This window comes from Excalfactoria chinensis, chromosome 2 (genome assembly GCF_039878825.1).
Source record: "Excalfactoria chinensis isolate bCotChi1 chromosome 2, bCotChi1.hap2, whole genome shotgun sequence".
Taxonomy (NCBI): Eukaryota; Metazoa; Chordata; class Aves; order Galliformes; family Phasianidae; genus Excalfactoria; species Excalfactoria chinensis.
This window is the reverse complement of record NC_092826.1, coordinates 72,337,613-72,362,068: the sequence shown is the minus strand read 5'-3', so window position 1 is coordinate 72,362,068 and position 24,456 is coordinate 72,337,613. Positions and strand designations below refer to the sequence as shown.

General features: G+C 36.9%; 1 protein-coding gene across 5 annotated transcripts in view; it reads left to right on the top strand.

The window, feature by feature from the left end:
* Positions 1 to 24,456, top strand: part of CDH12 (cadherin 12) — a 506,510-nt gene that overhangs the window by 336,111 nt on the left and 145,943 nt on the right. For 4 of the 5 annotated variants that reach the window (XM_072327372.1, XM_072327373.1, XM_072327374.1 and 1 more), the window contains one exon: positions 24,033 to 24,448. In XM_072327372.1, the coding sequence (XP_072183473.1) occupies positions 24,218 to 24,448 (231 nt within the window). In that variant the 5' untranslated portion in view covers positions 24,033 to 24,217. Of the gene's footprint in view, positions 1 to 24,032; positions 24,449 to 24,456 lie in introns of those variants that run through there. The other variant, XM_072327377.1, reaches the window with a different exon arrangement.

Here is a 24,456-nt window from a genome sequence, read left to right as displayed (position 1 = left end):
TTAGTAGTACTTATTTATCATATATTACAGGAAAATATATATGTGTTTCACCAAATGAAGGGAGGGGATGAAATTACTCCCTAAGAAGTTGTTAAGTGGTCAGTAAGGTGTAGGATGTAATATATGAAAGTAGAAGGAAGGAGGAAAAATACTTACTGTTGTCTGAAAGAACAGTCATCTGATTTCCTATGTAGGTACAAAGCATGTTAGTGTTCCTGAAGAGAAACTGAATTGGCCTGGTTGCCTTTGGAGACTTGGGAGGGGAGGGGAGCACAGATACAAGAATGTAGGATTTTCCCAAGAGGTGATGATGTTTGGTGGGTGTGGTAAAGGGAAGTTTTTCTCTGAGAGTACTGCCTGGGATATCAAATAAGATTTTGAATGTCTTACTGCCATCTTCCCTGAGATATCATGGCAGTTCTGTTTGCCTGTGTGAGGAAGAACAGGCTGATTTTAATTTAGCATAATAGACTAAGTCTGTCTGTTGCACAGGAGTGCTTTGAAAGTAAGGCCTCCTATTTTATTAAGTTGCCCCATGATGTCAGAGGTGGTTGTATATCAGTAGAAACTGAACCTTCCCCCCAATATTCCGTTACATGTTGTTTCTGTGTGACAGACAGAAGCAGAGGGGCAGTCTGACAGAACTGCATTTGGCATGGAAGTGCATGTGAAACAAATTAAATTCCTCCATGTGGAAAAAATTGCACCCAGTGACATTCATAGATACCTGCTGAGCATTTCTGGAGACCAAACAACAGATGTGAGCACAGTGAGGTGGTGAGTGTGAATTTGATGATTTTTGTGGGTGTAGCTTACAGACTTTTGTTCAGTACTGGTGAAAGTGCATAGCTAATGGTGGTAACTATGATGAAAAAAATAAAATAAAATAGCATTTGTAGCTGAGGAATTGCTCTATTAAATATGGTTATTGTGCTCTTTGTGTCTATTGTAGTTTCTGTGGAAATAAATAGGAGGCATTTCTCCTAGGAGTAGTAGGAGCAGTCCCTGTAAGGCATTGGTTGAAACCACTGTATAATGGCAGTTAAAAATTTTCAGTCCACTAACATATGAGATACAGAAAGCTTCATTAACTCTTTATTGTTTCTTCTGCATAGACTGTCAAAAGCAAACATTTGAATCTCACTGAAGACTGCCTATGAGTCTTGTACAATGAAACAGGCATTAAACATATCAGTTGTGAGATGCATTGTGAAGTTTGATGTAGATTTTACATATTTATATTTTGTAAATGAAGCAACCACATCATACCAAAATGCTTCAAAGAAGAAATCTTAACAAACAGATATTTGTCATCTTGAGTTAAATTATTAACACATAATTTGAGGGGTTGGTATGGATGAATAGATTTATCTTTGTATGAATACATGAGAGTTTTCTGATTTTCTACAAATGCTGTGGGTTTTGAGGTTGCGAAATATCTGAAGAGTTGTTTGTTTGTTTGCTTTTTATTCACAGTTCCAGGAGATAGTTTGTGTAGTGGCTTGAGTTATAGGTCAGGAGAACTGAAATCATGTTCTGGCCCTTTGTTCCCAACCCATCTAAGCCTTTGATCTCAGACGTGAAGAAAGGAGTCACTCTGCTAAGATTAATGCAGTCTGCTCTTTGGTTATACGAACAATTGAAAATGTAGAGAAAAGGGCAGATTGACTGTATTTTTTAATTTTATTTATTTATTATTATTATTATTTTCTGTTTGTGATAGCTTTTACAATGATTCCTGATCATTTAAAAACAGGATCTGTAACTGTAGAGTATGGCAGCAGAAATTTCACAGGGTTTGGGATGAGAACAATGTAATACACTCCTACTCATTAGTGAGCTGTGGCTTCTGTGTGATTTTTCTGTCTATTCACGTTTCAGGGAAACTGAGTTTCTCTGAGTACATTTGTTTTTCTTCAAGTATATTTGATGAAAGAAAGATCTGGCAAAGTAGTTGATGAAGGTACTTGACGCTTTTACAATTCATTTGAGCTTGAAAAACCTAAAAAAGTTCCCATCTAAGATACAATCTCACAGTTACAGTCTTTTGTAACTCACGTTGCTATGTCTAAGAAAATGGATACTTAGTATCTACAAATCAGAGTTATAAATCACCCTCATTTTAGGGAACTGGTTACAGTTTTCTGTAGCTGACTGATATAAGTGATTTTGGTAGTTGGAACTGCAGAAACTGCTTTGTTTGGAAATTTTTCTTAAAGAAGAAAGAGTATTTTCTTGCTTTGTGGATTGGTGAGGAGGAGATGTGATGAAGTCTCAAACACAGCCTGTGTCTTCTAGGCAGAAATCTGGACTAGGAGCAAACTGAAACGTCACTTTCATCAGGGTTAACAATGTACTGTAAGGTCTGTTCAATAAAGAGAGACTCTTGTGCAACAAAACCATGGAACAAAACAGATGATATTTCCTCTGAGCTGTTTTTTGTTGTTTTTTGTTTTGGTTTGGTTTGGTTTGGTTTTTATTTATTTTTGTGTGTGTGTGTCTGTGTGTGTTTTGTTTGTTTGTTTTTTGTTTGTTTGTTGGTTTTCCTTTTGTCTTTCTAAAGTTCTCCTCAATTCTGAATTTCTGATTTGGAAAGTTTACATTGATGCCTGCAAAATTTGTTCTTTCAGTTGCCTGCATTTACTAGTGATTATTATAGCATTGGTAGTTAAAATGTGTAGTGTTTAAGAACACCTTAATTGATTTAAATGTGTAGATAGTTTGTGAATTAAATGAGAAAATCAATTTTTGATCCATGGATGGAAACTTATTCATAATAGTTCTGTATGATCACAAATAAATATAGCTAATTAATCTTGGAAATAACAATACATTTCAGCATGTGTACATTAAACAAAAGCAGTGATATAGAAGAATTAAGCAGGGTGCCATTAAACTGAAGTTGTTATAAACAGAGGTTTTATAAAGTATAATTATCCTTTTGTTGTTCTTGGTAGAAAAGTTCAGTAGTATTTATAACATACTACACCTGAATAGTTGAATATCTTACTCTTTTCAAAGCAGAATACCTTTGCTTCGAATAAAATATGTGATTATTACAGCCACAGATTAAAATTCTATAAATTCCACAGTTTTAGAATTCTTCAATTCTACAAATAAGCTATTGTGTATTTTCCATAGATAGTGAAGAACATGGAAAACTGAAATGGAGTCCGACTTTTTTTTTTTTTTTTTTTTTTCATCCTGGATAGCTTCCTTTGCCAAAATATTAAGCCCATTGGTTTGTGCTCTAAGCTGTTAATACTTTGACAATATTTTAGAAACTTTCTTTGTTATAAAGTACGAGCATTTCAAGGTTGCATGCATGATAGATCGTAGAACAAATCACACATTGCATGCTTTTTGTGCATGTCTTGCTGCATCATGAAGACATCAAAAAGATGATCTTAGAAGTGAAATCTCAGAGGCTGAGGAAAGTGCTTATGATTCCAGGTCACGTTTAGGCAACACTGTTAACTATAAATCTCAATTTGTATTCTCAGGATGAGGATTTTAGAAATGCTATAACCTTTTAGTTATGAGCTTAAAAACAAACAAAGAAAGAAAGAAACAAAAACCCCCTATTTTTGTTGCAATGTATATTTTCTTGGTTGGCTGCATATATTTATGCAGAAATATTTAGTAGTGGAAGGGAAACCTTATGTTATTCTGAATGGTTTCTGCTCGGCCTAACTAATTTCATTATCTGTTAGTCATGTTTACATCAGACTAACAGTTAATAACTTGCAGGGACCTATGTATCCATCTTTAATCTTTCTCTTCATCTGTGTCAGTCCTCTAGCAACTCGGTTGTCTCCCATTATTAATGAGCAAGTGTCCTCTCAGGTTTCAGTTCACAGAACTTGAAGGAAACATAAGGTCAGTCCTTTCAGACCAGGTCTTTGGAGTGACATATGGTAAATGAAGTCACCCCTCCACATAAGAAAAATAATGGCAGCTTCATACAGAGTCTCAAAATATTAATAGAGCTCATTCTTGCACAGTTCATTCAGTAGTCCAATTTTCACCTCTAAAAATGTTGGAAATAGAAGTAGAAAGAATGGTGACTGATGGAAAGTCTGCTGTGAGCTCAGTATCAGGCTGTTTATATCCAAGTGAGTCTTTTTGTATAGTAAAATGACTCAGATTTCTGAATCCCAGTAGGCAAACAGATGCCAAAGGATGCTCTCACAATGAAGCAAAGCACAGATGATGCATTGCAGAAAATTACTTTCAATATTTTTCTGACTGACTTAAATGATATCATGTACAAACATTATTACAAACCAATGTATTTTAGATTAAATTGGTTAAATATTTATGTATGAGAAGATGTAAATAGGTACTATAATTCTCATGCATGTATATGTAGGTAGCAGAAAGTATTTGTCTCAGTACAATAATGTCAAATTGCAGTTTTATCTTCCGTGATGAATGGATAAAAGATACTGAAGTATAGTAGGAACTTATTTTAGCAGTTTCTATTCAACAGGGTAAGTCTTGATACAATCAGAATGAATGTAGTATCAGCAAATGCAGGGTAAGTGGGCGTGATTTGTATCTTAGATGCTGAGGAAACATGTTTGACTCTATTGAATAAATGTAATATGCAAGTATCCTGCCAAGTTCATGGAATCTGAATGAGGCCAAGTGTGTATCATGCTAAGGATTTGTGATCACAGGCCAGGAAGGCAGCACCTGAAGTACAGGATAAGGGAACTCCAACTGGTAAATCAGCCACCATGGGAGCCCATCTCAAATGCCTGTATGCTAATGCATAGAGCATGGAGAACAAGCAGGAAGAGTTGCAGGTGTGTAAGTCCGTACGGGGCTATGATGCCCCTTGCATCAATGGGTTAGAGTTAAAGGGAAAGCAAGAGGAAGGAGACATTGTTTTGGGGGTCTACTACAGGCCATTCAAGCAGAAAGACTAAGTGGATAAGACCATCTATAAAAAGATAGGAGCAGCTTCACTTTCGCTAAAACATGGTCCTCATGGGTATCTTCAACCGCCCTGTTATCTGTTGAAATGACAACATAGTGGAGCACCAGCAACTGAAGAAGTTCCTGGGGTACAATGATGATAATTTCTTCTTCCAAGTGGTACAGGAACCCATGAGAAAAGGTACTATTCTGGCCCTTGTCCTGATCAATGAGCAGGGGCTGTTGAATAACATGATGCTCAAGGGCAGCCTTGGCTGCAGCGACCATGAAACGGTGAAGTTGAAGATCCTTAAGGTGTCAATGGGGGGCTGCACAACAATCTTGCTACTCTGAACTTTAGGAGAGAAGATTTTGACCTTTTCAGGGAACTGCTTGTCAGTGTAAAATAGGATAAACCCTGAGGGGAAGAAGAGCCCAGGAAAGCTGGTCAGTATTCAAGGACCACCTTCTCCAAGCCCAGAAGCAGTGTATCCCAAGAAAAAGGAAGGCAAATAAGAATGCCAGGGGGCTTTTGTGGATCAACAAGTTGCTCCTGGACTTAATTCAGTGCAAGAAGAAAATCTATGGGGAGTGGAAGCAGTAATAGATTACCTGGAAGGACTGCAGAGAAGTTGTCAAAGCAGCCAGGGATGAGGTTAGGAAAGCTAAAAGCCAGATGGAGTTAAATCTAGTCAGAGACACAGAGAGGAACAAGAAAAAATTCTGTAAGTATATCAGTGATAGAAGGAAGGCTAGGGATTATATGGACCCTCTCCAGAAGGAAACTTGCGACCTGGTCGCAAGGGATTTGGAGAAAGCTGAGGTACTCAATGATTCCTTTGTCTCAGTGTTCACTGGGAAGGGCTCTAGCTGTACCACCCAATTTGTAGAAAGTAAAGGTAAGAACTGGGACAAGGAAGGTCCACTATAAGTGAAGATGAGGTTCAAGACCATCTAAAAACCTGAAGGTGCACAAGTCCATGGGATCTGACAAGATCCATCGCCAACCATATCCTGTGCTGCATCAAGAGAAGTGTGACCAGCAGGTCAAGGAAGGTGATTCTGCCCCTCTACTCTGCTCTCTTGAGACCCTACTTGGAGTACTGCGTCTAGTTCTGGGGCCCCAAACACATGAAGGACATTGAGTTGTTGGAGTTGGTCCAGAGGAGAGCCATGAAGATGATCAGAGGGCTGGAGAACCTCCTCTACATGAACAAGCTGAGACTTGGAACTCTTCGGCCTAAAGAAGAGAAGGCTTCCCATACTATGAGAGAAGTTGTGGATACCCCTTCCATGGAGGCATTCAAGGCCAGGCTGCATGAGGATTTGAGCAACCTGGTCTAGTGGAAGGGGTCCCTGCCTATAGTAAAGTGGTTGAAACCGAATAATCTTAAAGGACCCTTCCAACCCAATCCATTCTCTGATTTAAAAAGCAACAACAAAACAGAACAGGTGAAATGCAATAAAAATTAAATGTTTTCACTATATGTATGTGTAAATATATGCTTACATACATATATATATTTAGGTATGGAATTAAATCTCTTTCTATGCCAATTGTCACTATTACCTACTTTTCTTAAATCAGAAGTGACAGGTTTTGAGTAGCAGAGATATTGTAAGACAGAGTTTTTCAATGACTAAGTGGCCTTTGGCTCAAATCAAGGACTTTGTTGCTTCATGTAGGGGAAAAATATGAGAGAACGTGACAAAAGTGGATTGAAAAAGCAAAGGTAAACTTACAGATCCACTGACTTCAGTAGCTGTAGCAGGTGCAAGCCTGCTATACATCTTTGCCAGGAAACTTTGTGTTGACAGCCTGATGGAAATTCATGCAAATAAGTGTTTCATGTCACAACTCAGCATTTGGTACATGAAAATTATGCTGATTTTGTAAAATTAAACTGTCATTTTATGGAGAAAAATATTTAGAGTTGCTGTGTTAGAGTTTTCAATCATGTGAACATAACTACAGGCTGACTCCAAAATCTATCCCTCCAAATCTTTGCTCTACCTGCTGACTTTGAGCAATTCTGTAGCCTCTTTTGCATAACTCTTCTGCTGAAACTTTGGTGCTTTTAGGAGCTGAATTTCTGGCATCTCTGAAATTTAATTACTTTGCCCACTGCAGGAACATATATTTTACTTCTCTGTGGAGGGCTGCTTTGAGAGTTATGGCTCCTGTGTTATTGTGTTGGCCTTCAGCATCAGAGGTGGATGTTAGTAGTGTGGCAGTAGAGGTTGAACCTTCCTGCCAGTATTCCATTACATTTTGTTTCTGTGTGACATATGCATATGAAACAAAGGGATGGAATTGAATTCTTCCATGTAGAGAAAATGAAACCCACTGACATTTATTGGCACTTGTTGAACTTTTATGGAGACCAAACAGCAGATGTGAGCACAGTGAGGCAGTGAGTGGTGCATTTCAGCAGTGTTGACAACAACAGCGGGTCACCTCCACTGGTGCAGATATTTACAAGTGCAGCATGAAGACTCTTGCTCATCACTGGTAAAAAAGCGTAGCTCATGATGGTGACTATGTTGAAAAAATAGTGTTATGTAGCTGAGAATTTTCTCTGTCAGTTTTACTGTGCTCTCTGTATCTGTTGTTATTCCCCTGAAAATAAATAATTGTATAATTTTTGGAGTGTCCCATGTAGAATCAGAGAATCATTTTATTTGGAAGGGACTTCATTTAAAAGTCATGTAGTTCAATTCCCCTGCAGTGAACAAGGACACCTACAGCTAGATCAGGTTGCCTTGAGCATCATCCAGTCTGACCCTGAATGTCTCCAGGGATGGGGCATCCACTACCTCTCTGGTCAATCTGTTTCTGTGCCTCACCAACCTTATTTTAATGAACTTATTCCTTACATCCACTCTAAATATTCTTTTAGTTTGAAGCCTTTTCCTCTTGTGCTCACACCAGACTCTGCTGAAGAGTCTGTCCCCTTCTTTCTTATAGCCCTCTTTTAGATACTGAAAATTTGCTAACAGATCTCTCCAGAGCCCTCTCTTTTCCAGTCTGAACAACACCAGCTCTCTCAGCCTGTCTTAGCAGGGGACCTTTTTTGTGGTGCTCCTGTGGATGCCCTCCAACAGATACATGTCTCTCCTGGACCACCCAAAACAAGTTTAAAATAACCAGCTGCTCTATTTCTAGCCTATTTTTCCTCCAGCTAGAACAGATATGATCTAACCTGTAGTTAAGTATAAACTCACCAGATACAGTACTACAGATTATAAGGTCTTTGTAACATTAATAAAACAGATATTCTTCCCTATTTTATTTTCAACTTTGATATTCTCGATTTCGTGATTTAAGCATGTTGTTGATTAACCCTTGCAGGCAGCAGACGTCTACTCACTCACTTGCCTGCAGTGGGATGGGGAACAGAAGGGCAAGAATGAGAAAACTCCTGTGCTGACTTAAATATAGTGTAACTGGTGAGAAGCACTGAATTTGTCTGGCCTTCTTAATTAGGTTGCACTTTTTGAGTATTGTGTAAAAATTCAGTAAGTAGGCTATTTCTTCCAATAGTACTTTCCTTTGGAGAAATGTAAAATATATGTTAGCATCATTTCAAGGTGTTCAGATTTTTTTCATTCAATCTTATATTTTCATCACATTGCTCCTTTCATGGCCATCCTCCTGTGCTGCCTCTAACCTTAAGAAGATTTTGGTCACCTTAGATTTCATTTTATTTCTTTTCTGGATCCAGATTAAGTCTACTGTTCTAGTTTTGGTAAGATAGAATTTGAAAATGAAATTGCTAGCATATGTGCTTTGAATTTCAAATTAATGTTAGTGGCATGTAGTCAAAATAATAGGAAGAGAGTGTAAGTTTTATATGGGAGGACAATGCATTATATTTGATTGCTTTTTCCATGTAAAAAGTACAATTAATTATCTGGACCACTGTTCTTTCTGGAAAATAAAAGATATTTTAAGTGGCTACTTCATTTTTTTTTCCCCACTGTAGAACAGTAACTGTCTTACTGGGAGTCTTTTTTGAAGTACATGTGGTACATGAAAGGGTACTTATTCAGGGAAAGAAATGTGAAGGATCTGTATCTTTAGCTGCTGACCATCAGAAATGCTTAATTTTCATAAAGATATGGAAGAGGAAAGGATTTTAATGCTGTATAGGGAAGTTTCATTTATGTTAGGCCAGTTGATTCTGTGTTCTTTCTGCTGATGCACCAATCTTAGGCATGCCTCTGAGTAATACCTTAAGAGGTCTATGAATAAAAACATCTATAGTTTTACCTTATCATACAAATAAATGACATTAAATTGAGAAACATAAAAATAAAAAATCCATTCTCTTAAGATTTCTGGCCTAAAGATCAAAACAAATATGGTTGTGATTAAAGCTTTGTCCCACTTAATGGGAAGAATGTGTCATGTGAATGGCCAAGTATTATTTTTTTTTTTTTTTTTTTTGTGTGAAGTAAGCTGATGAAAATTAAAGATCTAAAGGTTTTCCTTAGATTTCCTAGAAGTATTAACAAAATGAAAAATAAATTAAAAAAAAAAAAAAGTCAATATGAGTTTGATAGGAGAATTTGTAGTACTTTGGCTTTTCTCTCAGAAAATTTTCTTTTTTTATATATTTTGGGAGATGCTTTTTTTATTCTTTGGGAGTGCTTAATCTTTGCAGAACAAAAGGGCCATCTGGGAGGTTAAACTCACTACCTCCTTTAGGCAGGAAGAGACGTCAACTCTAAAAGTCAATTAAAAAGAAAGGCTTTCTTTGGTTGTGAATACTTTAAAAGGCTCTGCAGTGTTCTTCTGACTGGTCACTGTTTCGTCTTTCTACTTCAAAGATCCCTTCAGACAGCAAACATCTAAATTTAAAGCATTGCTGAGAGCTCTGTGAATTTTTTTCAATACTCGCACAAGTAAACAGCCCTGACTTTTAACACGGTGTACAGTCTAGCCTTGTATACATTCTGATCATGAAAAAATGTATGTGCTCTGTGCTAATATGCATCTAAAAACTTCTCCTGGCTTTCCAAAGTTCTCTGTGTATGAAACTTATGACTAAAAATATCTTTGAGAAGCAGACCTGTCTCTGTTTGTCTAAATATAAAATAATGTGTTGTGTTAGCTGTTGATTTTTAATAAAAAAAAATAAAGATCAAGATCAATTTCCCTTCTCTCTCTTGGCACTTCCTTAAATGAAAGTTCTAAGATTTACTGTAGTAGATAAGAGAGGAAGATAGGGAAGGCAATTGACAACTGAACACTAAAGGTGTAAGCTGATCAGTGTGTTGACAAGCTGGAACTCCAGTGCAGTATTTTATTATTAATTTAAATAATTCAAATCAGCTAAGAAACTGGGATGCTGCACAGCTGCTGATGCCCGTCTGTATATTTCTGGGGCAATTTAAAGTCCCTGCACCTTTGCCTGCAGGCTGACTAATATAATTGAGACCTTTTTTTTTTTTTTTTTTTTTTTTTTTTTCCTCAGTAATAGTCAAATATGAAAGTCTCTGTAATCTGACTGAAAGCTCTTATTTACATAATTACTATAGTTTATGAACAAAAGCCTAGTAAGTAGGCATGTTTTGTTGATTTGCTGAGACCCATTGTAAGCATCTTATTAAGAAACAATTGGAATAATTCTTTGTGTTCTCATTGTCTGTTGCTTACATGAATTACTGCCCATCCAGGCTGCCAACTATTGCACCAGATGCTAACTAGTTAAATATTTAATTATCACTAGAGATGCTGAATAACATAATGATGGGTAACAAAGAGAATAACTTTTCATACTGAGCTAAGAAGGACCTTCAGAAGGTGTAATGCTTTGTGAGTTTGGGGGGCATGTATCCCAGAGGATGAATTTCTTATTTGGTGTTAATGGAAAATCATAATCTTGGAACCTTGTTTTTTTCATTTTGTTTCTTTTGGAGAAAATAGATTTGTTTCTCAGATGTCCATCATTAAGCAAACTGTTGTATCAGAAACATCTTAACAGGTAGTCATATATAAACATTCAAAATATGAGACATTTTTTCATTCTGAAGTGGAAAACTGGACTTCTGGAATGTTTGGAAAACAGAAGGGAAAAACACAGGAATAGCACACTTCCCCACTATTACAGGGAATGGTTAGAGCTCTTTAGGAGATTCAGCAGCAAACATGTTTTGCACCATGGAAGGTGTAAGGTGCTGCTGGGTCTTGTCTATCCTCTCTCTGTCTGTCCTTGTGTCTGAATGAAGCTAATTAATAGTGGCAAAACCTCCGATAGCTGATTAAGTGTAAAATGCGAACCAGTAAGAAATCATAAATGTTCACTGCACTGTGTCTTGTCTGCAAAACCAAAGAAGTAGTAAAACAGGCAATTTTGAGACTACATAGTCTCAAAATTGCAACCTGATTCAATTTCTAAGCTATGAAGTTTGTCTTTTAATGTTCTTTAATGCCACAAAACACACAAAAATATGTATCTGTATCAAAAGGGGTTAAAGCAAAGAATTGTCTTAGTTCTTTTTGAAATGGAAAATAAGACTCTTCCTGGGGATAAACCCCCCCCTCAGGAATTTCAAAAGCTGTAACATCACAGAAAATTTTAGCTTAAAGTGAGGCAGAGTAATAAAAGCAGTTCAGCTGGAATTTCTTTAAGTGATAAGGTTTTACTGTCTATCATGTCATCATTTGCTTTTTAACACCTTATTAATATCCAGGAAAGCAAATGCTTGATTTCATGTTGAATTAATTATGCACTTTATATTTCTTAATAATCTGTCAACAATTATGAGAAATATTTTTACAGTCTCTGCTAGAGAAAGATAGGAAGGCATGTATCCTTAAAAAGAATATTAGAGGTACAAATGAATTAATTTACCGTTGTTTTATAATGCTCTCTGTGCAAACTGAACTTTCTTTACTTACATATAAAGATTATTTGTATCTGTCACCAACCAACTTTTGATTATTACATATATGACAAAGAAAATAAGTCAAGCAATTGGCCCTAAGAGATGCTATCCTATCCCACCTTAGTCATTATGTGATTCTAGGGAGAATCACACAGAAGACAACATACCTAAAGATATGGAGTGAGGAGTAGGTGTTTATTTCCACCAAGTCAGCAGCTCTATCTGTGCTTTTTTTAGTGCAAAATATTACCCCTCATTATGGCTCAGTCTTTAGCCCAGTATTCAGATTCTACATGGAGTATGTGTGTTTGTCCTTTTGGGTTGTGACCTCTAGTAAGGTTATCTCATTTTAGGGACGTATTTGATTTAGGTTGCTCCAAGCAAAATGTGTCAATCCTTCTACCTTTGGCCCGAAGTTTTTTTTTTTTTTTTTTTTTTTTTTTCCCAGTACAATAGGAGGACTGCGCCCTTAGCAATTACAGTATATCTGATTGATTGGCTGCAATCTATAATAGTGCAGGTATGACACTATCCTCTCTCCATAATGCGGTTCTTTCTGAGTTCAGATGAGGTGCAGTTTCATCAGGGACAATTTCAGCCCTTTGTTTCACCAAGCTTAACCTTAAAAAGGCAATATTGATTTCCTATTTAAACCACAGTTTTACAGACTGCAATAACTAGAAAAATTTATGCTTATAATAATAAAATAAAGAAATATATGTAATATCAAGCTACTCATTACATGTCTTGAGCCAAGTTTTATAAATTATAAACCATCTATCCTTTCTACAGTTTCATTTGAACTGTAGTAAGGAGGAGCTCATACAAAAGTCAAGGAAGTCTTAGATTAAATTGAAAATGCAGCAGAAAAAATACTATGTTTTATGAAGACAGAACATGTTGGTTGCAAGAATTTTAAAATACGTTTTATTTTAATTAATACTATTGCATCTGGCTATTAAAACAATACAGTATGTTAGTGGAAAAGCATAATATGTGGCAGCATTTCTATTCTAAGTTAAATCAGAATGTCCTGTGACACTTTGTGAACATTATTGTTTCTATAAAAGTATTCTACAGTTGTAAATAAACTGACAGAGATTTGTGAGATTTTGGATTCCACATTTTAAGTGTCCTATTGCATTTTCTTATAATGTTGGAAGAGGGGGAATGTATGCATGAACAACAAAATGGAGGCAAAATAATACTTGTCCTTGCCTTAATAAATTAAATAGATATTTACATGATTGAAATTATGAAAATATATTAACACAAGATAAAAGAGGTCCACTTTCTACTAGATGGAGGAAGGAAAATGTTGGTGCAAGAAAGTTTCTGTTATTTTCTGTTGCTGAATGTACTTTATAGATTGTAAGCCCTAAGTCTTCTAATGTATTGTTTTCTTGTCCTATTATTTTAAAATGTAGAAAGGTAGGTGAGAAGCTGGAAAAAAAAAAATAAAAAAAAATCACAAGTAAGAATCACAGTTATTTCTCTGTTCAAGCTACAATAGCATCACCAAAATAAGTACTTTATTTCTACCTCATCTAGTGTCTGTATTGGGTCATAATTGTTGAAATTCACAACAAGCATCTGTTATAAAATTACTCAATTCATTAGTCTGGAATCTGGAAAATGAACAGTTACAGGCAAGAAACATGAGGATTTGTAATGATGAAAGTCAGGCAAGAATAGTGTTATCTTCTTTAGATATTGTAAAATTCCTCGTGTTTGGGAACATGCATTGGAGATTGGAAGAGTGAAAAGTGAAAATTTTCCTGAGGAGAGACTAGATATTCACAGACAGCTCTGATGTCCAGTAAGCTTTAATATAACACTTCTGAAGCTGAACAACAAAGAACAGTTGAGGCTTACTTAGACTGCAGTTATTTGTAGATGACTAGGCTCTCTAGATCTTTTTGTCAGTCTAACTAGAGCCTACTTTAGTTGTTGTGGTTAGCTGTTTATCACATCTTTGGTCCTTGTACTCCCATATTACAGTGCTTGGCAAAACAAGGGAAGCTGTCAGTTTTAAAGAACAGAAAAATAAGAAAGCCCTACAGTTACTATTTCTCATGTTCTGAAACACATGAAGGATTTTATACTGAGTTCATCCATCACCAGAAAATTCATAGTCTCTTTACAACAGCTGGGCCTAGTGGAAAATATATAGAAGAAGTCAAAAACAGATGTTAAAAACTGACAAATTCTTAAGTTTAAGAGTTCATAAAATTGCAGAATATCCTGAACTGGAAGGGACAAAATGACTGTGAAGGCCAACTCCTGGCTCCACAATGGACCACCCAAAATTCAAACCATAATTCTGAGAGTATTCTGAGAGAGTTATATGTTCTTAAGCATACACTGAGCAGTGGTGTATGCCTAGTGTAAATGAGGTGATTCCGGAATATTGGAAGGCCTGAGAGGAATTGTTCACTCTTTAAGAAACTTGATGGGTTATCTCTAGGTTCTCTTGACTCTTGGACTACCTTGTTAATACTCACAAGATCAATGTTTTGGAGCTTGTTGGGCAAAACTACTGTCTGTTATTTTTTCCTGAGAAGCCTGCTGTCTTCTGAAATTACAAAATTCAGTTCTGATAGAAGCTTGTAGAAGACCAAACATGTAAAACTTTGCTGAAAAAAGCTATGGATTTCCAAATCTGTTATGGATATTAAGAATTAAATTCTTACTAGTACTGGTGATGGATACAGAGGCATTTATAACAAGTATAACAACTGTATCATTATATATACAATAAACAAACTAGAAGTAAACAAATGCCTGCAAATAATCTATTAACAGGAAATGTATATATATATATATATATATCAGATGACAGTATCAAATTTATTTCAGTCAGAATCTGACCAATGGTAGAAAGTCTTTTGATAAAAGGCTTTTTATTTAAAGTATGTTGGTAGTTCCTAGTAATTGCTAGAATACATGACAGTTTGGGAAGGACAGAATAACCCTAGGAAATAAAAAAAATAGTGTATTACAGAATATGTCAAAATGCTCTCACATTCATTTCAGTCTGCCATATTACTTATAGAATTATAAACCAAGTTGCAGCCTGAGGTCTATAAATTCTTCCTTTACAGATATTGTTAATGTATAGAAAAGTTCTGCTTTCTTTTGGTTTCTTTTCCCTCTTTTCCCCCATCTCATGTGTTTATTCAAAAAACAGAGAAGGGTGGCAAGATGAAGGATGGTTTCCTGATTGTCCATGCTTTAGCACTGACATTGATAGATTCCTATGAGACATGAAAATATTTGTAATTTATCAAAAATAGAGACTCCAGTTTGTTGGTAAACTACGTATACATTCACCATAGTAGTTTTTTGAAGCAAGACCAACATAGCATGCTACAAGACAGAGCAAAAATAGATGTTGCTATTTCATCCTCTGAAGATCTTCTTATAAATAAATAATACTATTCTGAGGCATTTTTTTCTTAACTTTTACTGATAATTGCACAGCAAAGTTGCTTTATATATCTACAGATTAATATTATCCTGAGCTTATATGTCACTGAAATAAACATTCATTTTTAACCTGTAGTGAAAATTTCATATTGCCTCAGTTGTTTTTCAAGTGTACAGTGAACCATGGATTCTTGTGCTTTGGCTGATCTATTTTCGTTTTTATAGTGAAGGCTATATTTAGGTCATAAGTGATCTACTCTATATACTGTTAATGATTGCAAGAGTAACACAATAAGTAAACTTCTTCATATATGACTACTTATATTGTTTTGGTCATACAGAAAAAGGTATTTTTTCATAATTGATATTAATATACATATTTCTTTTTCCTCTTTTTTTATGACTTTCAACATTATAGTTACAATTTTTTTGGAAGCGTATGTTGTGCTTTTATTTTGCTACCGTGTGACCTTAAATAAAGACTTTCTGTGTGTGTGTGCTAGAAAACAAATTATTCAGGTATGCCTGTAAGCCTGTAATACTTTTATTAGCTTAGTACTCAGCAATGCCAAACACCATTAGACTCCATTCCATTGTTAGGCAATTGATAGATATGTTTATGGTATGCTGCCATAGTATATCACACATTTCTTGTGCTGTCTTTCTATGAATATATTACAAAAGTCATAACCAAAGAACATGGACATCCTCCTTGTCTTGTTTTAGTTTTATGCCAAAAAAATTCAAGCAAGTATTCCAGATTAATTTTAGTATCTAATGTCTAAAGACTTAACTGACATTAGAATAACTTGTAACTCAGTATAGAAAATACAACTGTTTGAATAACAGTTGAATAGAGAGAGGATAGCTTTGGCAGTTAAATCCAAAAATCAAAACCTTAAACAAATTCATATTTGTCTTGCCCAATTGAGTAACTGGTAAATATTTGACTTAATATTACAATTTAGGGACCTTTCTAATTGTGTTTTAAAAACTCATCTTTTTGCAGGATGAAGATCAGTTTTGTCTTGTTGTTCTATAGTTTTGTCAATACAGTTATCCTGCAGTGGATGGCAACTGTCTCCCATACAAACTAAGCTTCATCTTCCATTTCTGAAATTTCTATCCATGTTTCTTTTATTTCATGGCAATGCTCCAGAATATTTAGGGTCAACAACAGAGTATTTCTTCTCAGCTCCTCCTGTTCATCATCAACTTCATATAAACCAAAGGAAGAACTGAGATTCATGTATTCACCTTCAAAGAAAGCTAGAAAAATTCCTTTGACTTATTGTGTCCCATATAAATGGAGATAAAAGAGTAACTATTTTGGATTATTGTCTTGAGGGAGATCACGTGGCAGGTGTGGGATGACCAGGAGATCAGACCTAGACAGCATGGGTTCATGAAGGGCAGGTCCTGCATGACCAATCTGATCTCCTTCTACGACCCCGTGACCCGTCTGATGGATGAAGGTAAGGCTGTTGATGTGGTCTACTTAGACTTCAGCAAAGCCTTTGACACTGTCTCCCATACTATTCTCCTGCAAAAGCTGGCAGCCCGTGGCTTGGATGGATACACTCTCGGCTGGGTAAGGAGCTGGCTGGAGGGCCGGGCCCAGAGAGTGGTGGTAAATGGAGTTAAATCCAGTTGGAGACCAGTCATGAGTGGTGTCCCCCAGGGGTCGGTGCTAGGGCCTGTCCTCTTCAACATCTTTATTGATGACTTGGATGAGGGCATTGAGTGCTCCCTCAGTAAGTTCGCAGATGACACCAAATTGGCTAGGAGTGTCGATCTGCCTGAGGGTAGCGAGGCCCTACAGAGAGATCTGGATAGGCTGGAGAGCTGGGCCGAAGCAAACGGGATGAGGTTTAACAAGACCAAATGCCGGGTCCTGCACTTTGGCCACAACAACCCCAGGCAACGCTATAGGCTTGGGGACAGAGTGGCTGGAGGACTGTGTTGAGGAAACGGACCTGGGGGTACTGATTGATGCACGGCTGAACATGAGCCGACAGTGTGCCTGGGTGGCCAAGCAGGCCAACGGCATCCTGGCTTGCATCAAAAACAGTGTTACTAGCAGGAACAGGGAGGTAATTGTCCCCCTGTACTCGGCATTGGTGAGGCCGCACCTTGAGTACTGTGTTCAGTTTTGGGCCCCTCACTGCAAGAAAGACATTGAGGCCCTGGAACGTGTTCAGAGGAGGGCTACAAAGCTGGTGAGGGGTCTGGAGCACAGGCCTTATGAGGAGCGGCTGAGGGAACTGGGATTGTTCAGCCTGGAGAAGAGGAGGCTCAGGGGAGACCTTATAGCTCTTTTTAACTTCCTGAAGGGAGGTTGTGGTGAGCTGAGGGTTGGCCTTTTCTCTCGTGTAGACAGTGATAGAACTAGAGGGAATGGTTTCAAGCTGCGACAGGGGAGGTTCAGGCTGGACATTAGGAAGTATTTCTTCTCAGAAAGGGTAGTCAGGCATTGGAATGCACTGCCCAGGGAGGTGGTAGAGTCATCGACCATGGGAGTCTTCAAGGAACGTTTGGATGTTGCGTTGAGGAATATGGTTTAGCTGGGAAGTATTGGTAATGGTTGGACTAGATGATCTTCTAGGTCTTTTCCAACCTGAAAAATTCTGTGATTCTGTGATTATGGACCATGTTAAGACTCTGGTAAATTAGATAGTTAATGAGTAGAAAGACTACTTACTTATTTATTTATTCTCCCATCCCTTCAGAATTGTCTGGCACGGATTCCAGATGTTATGCTTGCCAAGCGGGTTTTGTGGCCACAGAGGTGGCATTTCCTCAGACTGATGAAACTTTTCCAACTTGTAGGATGGAGAGACTGAGAATTACTTTCCTTGACAGTCCAAGGTTTCTAATCAGTTCACTTTTAATCTCTCTCCTATCCTCCATTTTGGTGTTACCAAGTATTCTAACTGAAAAAGACAAGGTATAAAAAGGAAGAATTACTGTTATTTCCAAGTTGTCTATATAGATTATGGAGGGCAGGAAAGTCAAATTCACTAAGATCTATAGACATTTAGAGTTTATTCAAATGGGAATTATTTAACTAAGTACTTAGAAGAATATCAGTGGAAATAATTTGCCTAAGGTCAGAGAAAGAAAATGCATAAAGGTGAGAGACGAACTGAGGTTTTCCATATTCTGTAACCATTCATTTAGCCACAAGGCATATCATCTCAGATGCTTTTGCAGTTAATTTTAATAGATACTGACAGTATAGACATACCTTTTTTCTGTTGTTGTATTTTCTTATTTCAAGATATTGTAGAGAAATGGGGTTAGATGGTCAGCCGTTACAGCATATCCACATTTATAGATCTTATCTGGCTTTCCATCTGGCATGGATCAACTGTTTTACTGTACTGCCAATTTTTTTTTTTTCAAATCTCTTTACGGGTAGGAAGATGGTTGTTCTACATTAGCTGTTGTTTCACATAAGCAAAACCATTCTCAGTGCTGACAGATTTATGATTAAGGTGGCTGCAGAAATGTTCCCACCATCAGTGCATAATGGATGCTTTGTCAGTAAGCAATTTTCTGCCATTCACAGAGGTACAATTATCATCTTTGCTGGACTGAGTACAGTTTTGAGTGCTTCATGGAGCTTTAGTGTTTCTAGTTGTCTGCATACATCAGTGATTCATCTCCTGTCTGATCCAACTAGATACCTCATATAGATCTGAGACCATTTAGAATTTACTTTCTGAGACTTCTCTGAATTAGGTCTTGTGTACATAGTAGGGACTACATCCAGAGAAAGGCAACAAATATAGTGAGGGGACTTGAACACAGGTATTATGAGGAGCCCCTAAGGGAACTGGGATTGTTTAATCAGAAAAAGAGGAGGCTCAATTGAGACCATATCAACTTCTATAACTGCCTGAAAGGAGGTTGTGGTGAGGTGAGAGTCAGCCTATTCTCCCAGGTAACTGGTGTTAGGATGAGAGGGAATGGCCTCAAGTGGTGTCAGGGGAGGTTCAAGTTAAATATTAAGAAAAAAATTCTGAGAAGGAATGGTCAGATGCTGAATTGGGCTTCCCAGGGAGGCAATGGTGAAGTAACTGTCCCTGGAGGTGTTCAAGAAATGTTTGGAGCTTGTACTAAGGGACATGGAAATATTGGTGGTACATGGACAATTGGGCTGGATAATCTTAGAGGTCATTTCAACCTTAATGATTTCATGATTCTATGACTGCAAAGGATGTATGGCTGTCCTCTCTGGAAGAAAAGATGACCTTTCCTGAGTTTGGTGAAGTGACTTGTGTTCCATGACTTTCTTTGGTTGAGGATTATTGCATTAGGAATGGCATACATCATTTTGCTATTCCTATGGCATATCTTTGCTCAGGTTGCTTAGATTAATGGCAGTTCAATCCAGGTCAATGCCAAAATTCTTGCAGGAACATCATTTATGCTCTGTTTTGTTATTCACAGTACATACTCTAGGTAATGATATTTAACTCATTATTTGCATTTCATGTATTTCTAAGCCTGATAGTTTGGGGCATGAAGTAAATAGGATTGGTCATCTTAATTATGCTTTAACATTGTCCATTCTTGCTGCTGTTTCACTTCACTTTTTACAAATGGGGGGAAATGAATGAATGAAATCTCAACATATAAAAGCATTTGCATAGGTGAATTCAACTTTTAGGATTTTGCATAGAGGCTCTCCCTTTGTAGCTTTCTTTATGGGTTAAGTAAGTCATGCAAAATGGTACTTGAATCTATATAACAGTCTGAATAAATCTTTAGAAATGGTTATTCTTGAAAAAAAACAAGATCCAAGAAAAATCTAATTTCCTGTACTTTCATATTGTATAGGAAAGAGATGCATTGCAAATGTTTCTTCCTGTACTTTCATATTGTATAGGAAAGAGATGCATTGCAAATGTTTCTCTGTGCTAAACTTTTACTATATAAATGTATTTTTGTGAGAGCATCAGAGGAAGTAATTCCTTGGGAAAAATAAAAATAAAAATAGGAAATGTCGTACTGTATCTCTTTCTTATCACTAATGTTCTTATCAGGTTTCTAAACAGTTACCTCTAAGTAATGATAATTGTTTTCCAGGCAATTGCATAGAAATGTGCTAGATTTAAATGTCATAAAATGAGCATGTGACAATGTAAAAGTACCAAAAAGGGCTAAGCACCCTGAATGGAAGACTTAATACATAGCTTAAAAAGAAGATGCAAACCAGTAAACACAGACATATTGAAACATTAGTCTTAGCCTTTGAATTACTGCTCACATTCCAGCTGTATTAGTAAATACACACTACCAAGCCAGGCTTCCTCCAAAGCAACAGTGAAATGCTGGGGAAGGAAAGAAGACAGGGATTGACCTTCTGCCACAGTCTACTGCTCCTCAGATGATACACAGCAGCCTGCTGGCATGGTTTTCTTGAGTACTGAAGTACAGAAGTCTTTACTAACTGCTTAGCTTTAAATTAAAAAGAGAAAATTCTTCATTGTGAGCTCCTCTGCAGCTGATAAGGGTGTCTGTGCTGCAGTCCTGTAAAGCAATACCTATTACCCTCCTTTTTTTCCCTGACCCTCATGTTCATCCATGTTTTGAAGCTGCAGGGACTGAAGCAACTGCTAGAATTGCTCTTTCCTTGCTCTGCAACAAATTCTCAGAAGACAGACCGAGAGACCAATGGAGAAGTGGTTAAAGTGCTCTCTGTTTTGCACTTGGTTACTAACCTTTCAGCCAAGGGGGAATTGTTCTCTTTTCTCTGAAGTCCTTCAATCTCTTTGCATTACTTTTGGTGCTGTATAACATTTTAAAAGCTCCTTGACTGACAGACATGGCCGGAGGCAGAGCTCTATTGGGAGAACCATAATGTACAGATCCTCCTCAACAAAGAACTAAATAGAATACAGTGTGATTTCAGGGTGTGTGAGGCTGTGCAGGCTTTCCCGCCAATTTTTTATCTTTTGTATTTTGAACTTCCATCAGTTCCTGAGCAATTCAAGAGGATGATTTTATTTTTTCTTTTTCTTTACCACCCCCTCACCCTCCCCCCCACCCCCCCCACCCCCCCATCTTGCACAGTTACACTGATTTTGCCATAAATGCCAGGCAAGCACCCTGTAATCATGGAACTGGAGAGCATTTGGAGTTTGAATCTTTTTAAACTGAATTATGGATGAACGCAATCTGAACATGATTTTGTATGCTGTTGAATGCATTGAAGAGAGAAGCACAAAATGTAATATGAATTGTCAAATGAAGTTGTTAATAAAAATAAAAATACATTTTAAATATTAATATATATTCTCCCTCCCCGTCTAGTGTCTTAAGTTTCTCTCCTAAAGATTCATTTGCTGAAATAAAATTCATTGGAAAAAAAAAAAAAAAAAAAAAAAAAAAAAGAAAGAAATGCAAATTAAAATACTTTTGTTGTTGTTAGACAAGTATCATGAGCAAATAGCGGTTTTTTTCACCTTTGATGCTTTCTGAAGGTAGAATACAAGGACTCAAAAAAAAAAAAAAACAGGCTTTCTAATCAGAACAGAACTGTATAATAGGAGCTGCAGTTATTTTTCTAGGAGTTTTTGTTTGATTTTCTTCAAAACTCATTAGGTTGTTTTGGTCTTCCAATTATAAATCCTTTCTATTTAGGTACTTCAGTATGTAGGTAACATACTGTGTTATTTATTGCTATGCATGGTAATAATATTGTGCATAAGGAAAACATAACCTTAGGCAGTATTTGAAAATTAGTATATATATATTTATACTTAGATACTTTACCGTGTCTTCTTTCCCAAGGTCCATATCATGTCATTGATTTTTAAGCAGAATTCTATTGATTTGGGAGAAACTCCTGCTTAAAAATCAATGACACAATATGGCTCAAACCAAGGGGTGAATTTCATAGTGGTATAAAATGTGGGTTTTTTTGTTCTTAAAATGTAGAATGCATCCATCTTAAATCCTAGAAGCAGTATTTGTTGTACCTCATGAACAGTAGGCCAGAGAGTAGGCTGCTGTTTCATTCATAGTTTGCAGGTCTTAATGAGACAGGATTATTAATTTGTTCTTAAGTCTTCAGTCCATGCTGGAATTTAAAGTTTGTTAGCATAGGACTGTGGTTTATAGAAATGCTGGTTGTCAGAAAACAGCTACTGCAACATATAGCTTGCTGGTCATTCACCCTCAATGAAAAAGAATCATGGTGTGGAAAGTATTTGTCAGATGTCCTGGACACTATGAAAATAAAAAAGTTCAGGTTTAGCACCTTAATCAGGGCCAGCATAGACATGGTTAGTTTCATGAAAGTCATGCTCTATTAATGGAAAAACTGATGGCTTGAAAGAGTAGGAAGAATGAACACAAAAGAATTTGTGTTGCCTCAGTACTTACTGATGCCCATTTTACTATAAATGTGTATGTGCTACTGTTTATTGGCTAATTCTAAAATCTAGAATAGCCCTATTTGTTTCAGATTTATAAAACTTTGAAGTGTCTTTATTGTGGACTGTGCCACAACATTTTTAGATGGCATGAGAGCTCATTTTCACAATTTTTTATTGCTGCTGAATTTGATGCAGTTGCAAATGACAGCTAGGGGTTCATTTTACATATTCTATATTCCATAATATTTAAATATTTACATCCTTTACTAATGTCATTTTGTTAATTTCAGACAATGAATCAGAACATTTCATAAATACTAAAAGAAAACATCTCTGTTAATTATACTGCAGCTAGAAAACACAGTATTTTTTATCATCTGTCTTTCTGTTAAAGTGGTCTGTGGTGATACAAACAGAGCAATGTGAGAGCAAAATATTTCCTTCAGGATTTTTGTTGGTTTTTTATTTTTTATTTTTTTATTTTTTTATTTTTTTATTTTTTTTTCTACTTTCTATGTTGCTGGCATTTGGCTGCTACAAGAAACACCAGTTTTAATTGTCACCTTGATGTGATGATTCTCTCCCAGCCCTGTAGTTCGTTAGTGTTGATTTATTTTTAATCTGTGTACCTGGCATTTGTCAGTATAAATGAATGTCACTGTCTTATCTTACTGGCTTCTGCATTGTTTCTATTTTCTACATTGACTTCAGTTCTATCATTTGCTCCATAGATCAACACCATGTTTTTTTTTTTTAATGTATTTTACAGTATTTCTGAAGAGCAACATAGCTACCACTTTTATACAAGCCTTGTGAGAAGAGAACACCTGTCATAGACAGCATATTGTGTGTTGACAGCTCTGTGGTGTTCAGCTGTATGGGCACTGTTTCCCACTTTTTTAGTTTTCATAAGGTTCATACAAATCTGCCTTTCAGGGTTTAATGTAAGCTTTGTCCATATCCATCCACATTCTCAGGAGGAGGATGTGGCCACGGTGCTGTTCTGGCAAAGACAAAAAGCAAAGCATTCCTGCTTTTGAGGCTGGAAGAGTGGGTCCTCTCTTTCCCAGTATTTTATGTCTGTATCCAGAGTAAACGCATCACTGATGGGTGTAAGTTTTGTGAGATAACAGGGTCATAAAGCAGAGGGTATGGGCCTGTCCTCAGCTAGACACAAACATAATGGCAAGCAGGGCAAGAATGATCTATTCCTGTGCTAACTGCACCATATTCCAGAGCGGCTCAGTGCTACTACAGTCAAAACAGTAATTGCTTTTAAAACTGTGATTCCTAAGCTTTTCTTTCTGTATCTAGAAACTAACTAGGTGTGAGAATTTTGATGAACACTTCAATGTAATTTTACGTAATTTGATGTTGCCATGTAAATCTCTTTTATAGGTCCCTTTAGATGGAATTTAATGCGGCAAAAACCTTGTCATCAGAAGGATTAATGCCTGCATTAGCATTTCCGCAATAAAATCAGAAGCTAAGTGGTGGAGGCCACAGACACCTCAAACCTGGATTACTCTGCTCTGCATTAAGTGCTGGAGATTTTATTACTTGCTGTAGGGAAGCCGTTGCCAATGCTTACAAGGAACTGCTTATCCCTGCTTCTCTGGGTCCTGTTTGATGGAGGTCTCCTAACGCCACTGCATCCACAGCCACAACAGACTTTAGAAGCAGAGCCAAGAGAAAATGTTGTCCCAGTGCCAGGGAGGAGGTCGTCTGCCCAGCGAGTCAAACGAGGCTGGGTGTGGAATCAATTTTTTGTGCTGGAGGAGTACATGGGCTCCGAACCTCAGTATGTGGGAAAGGTAATTTT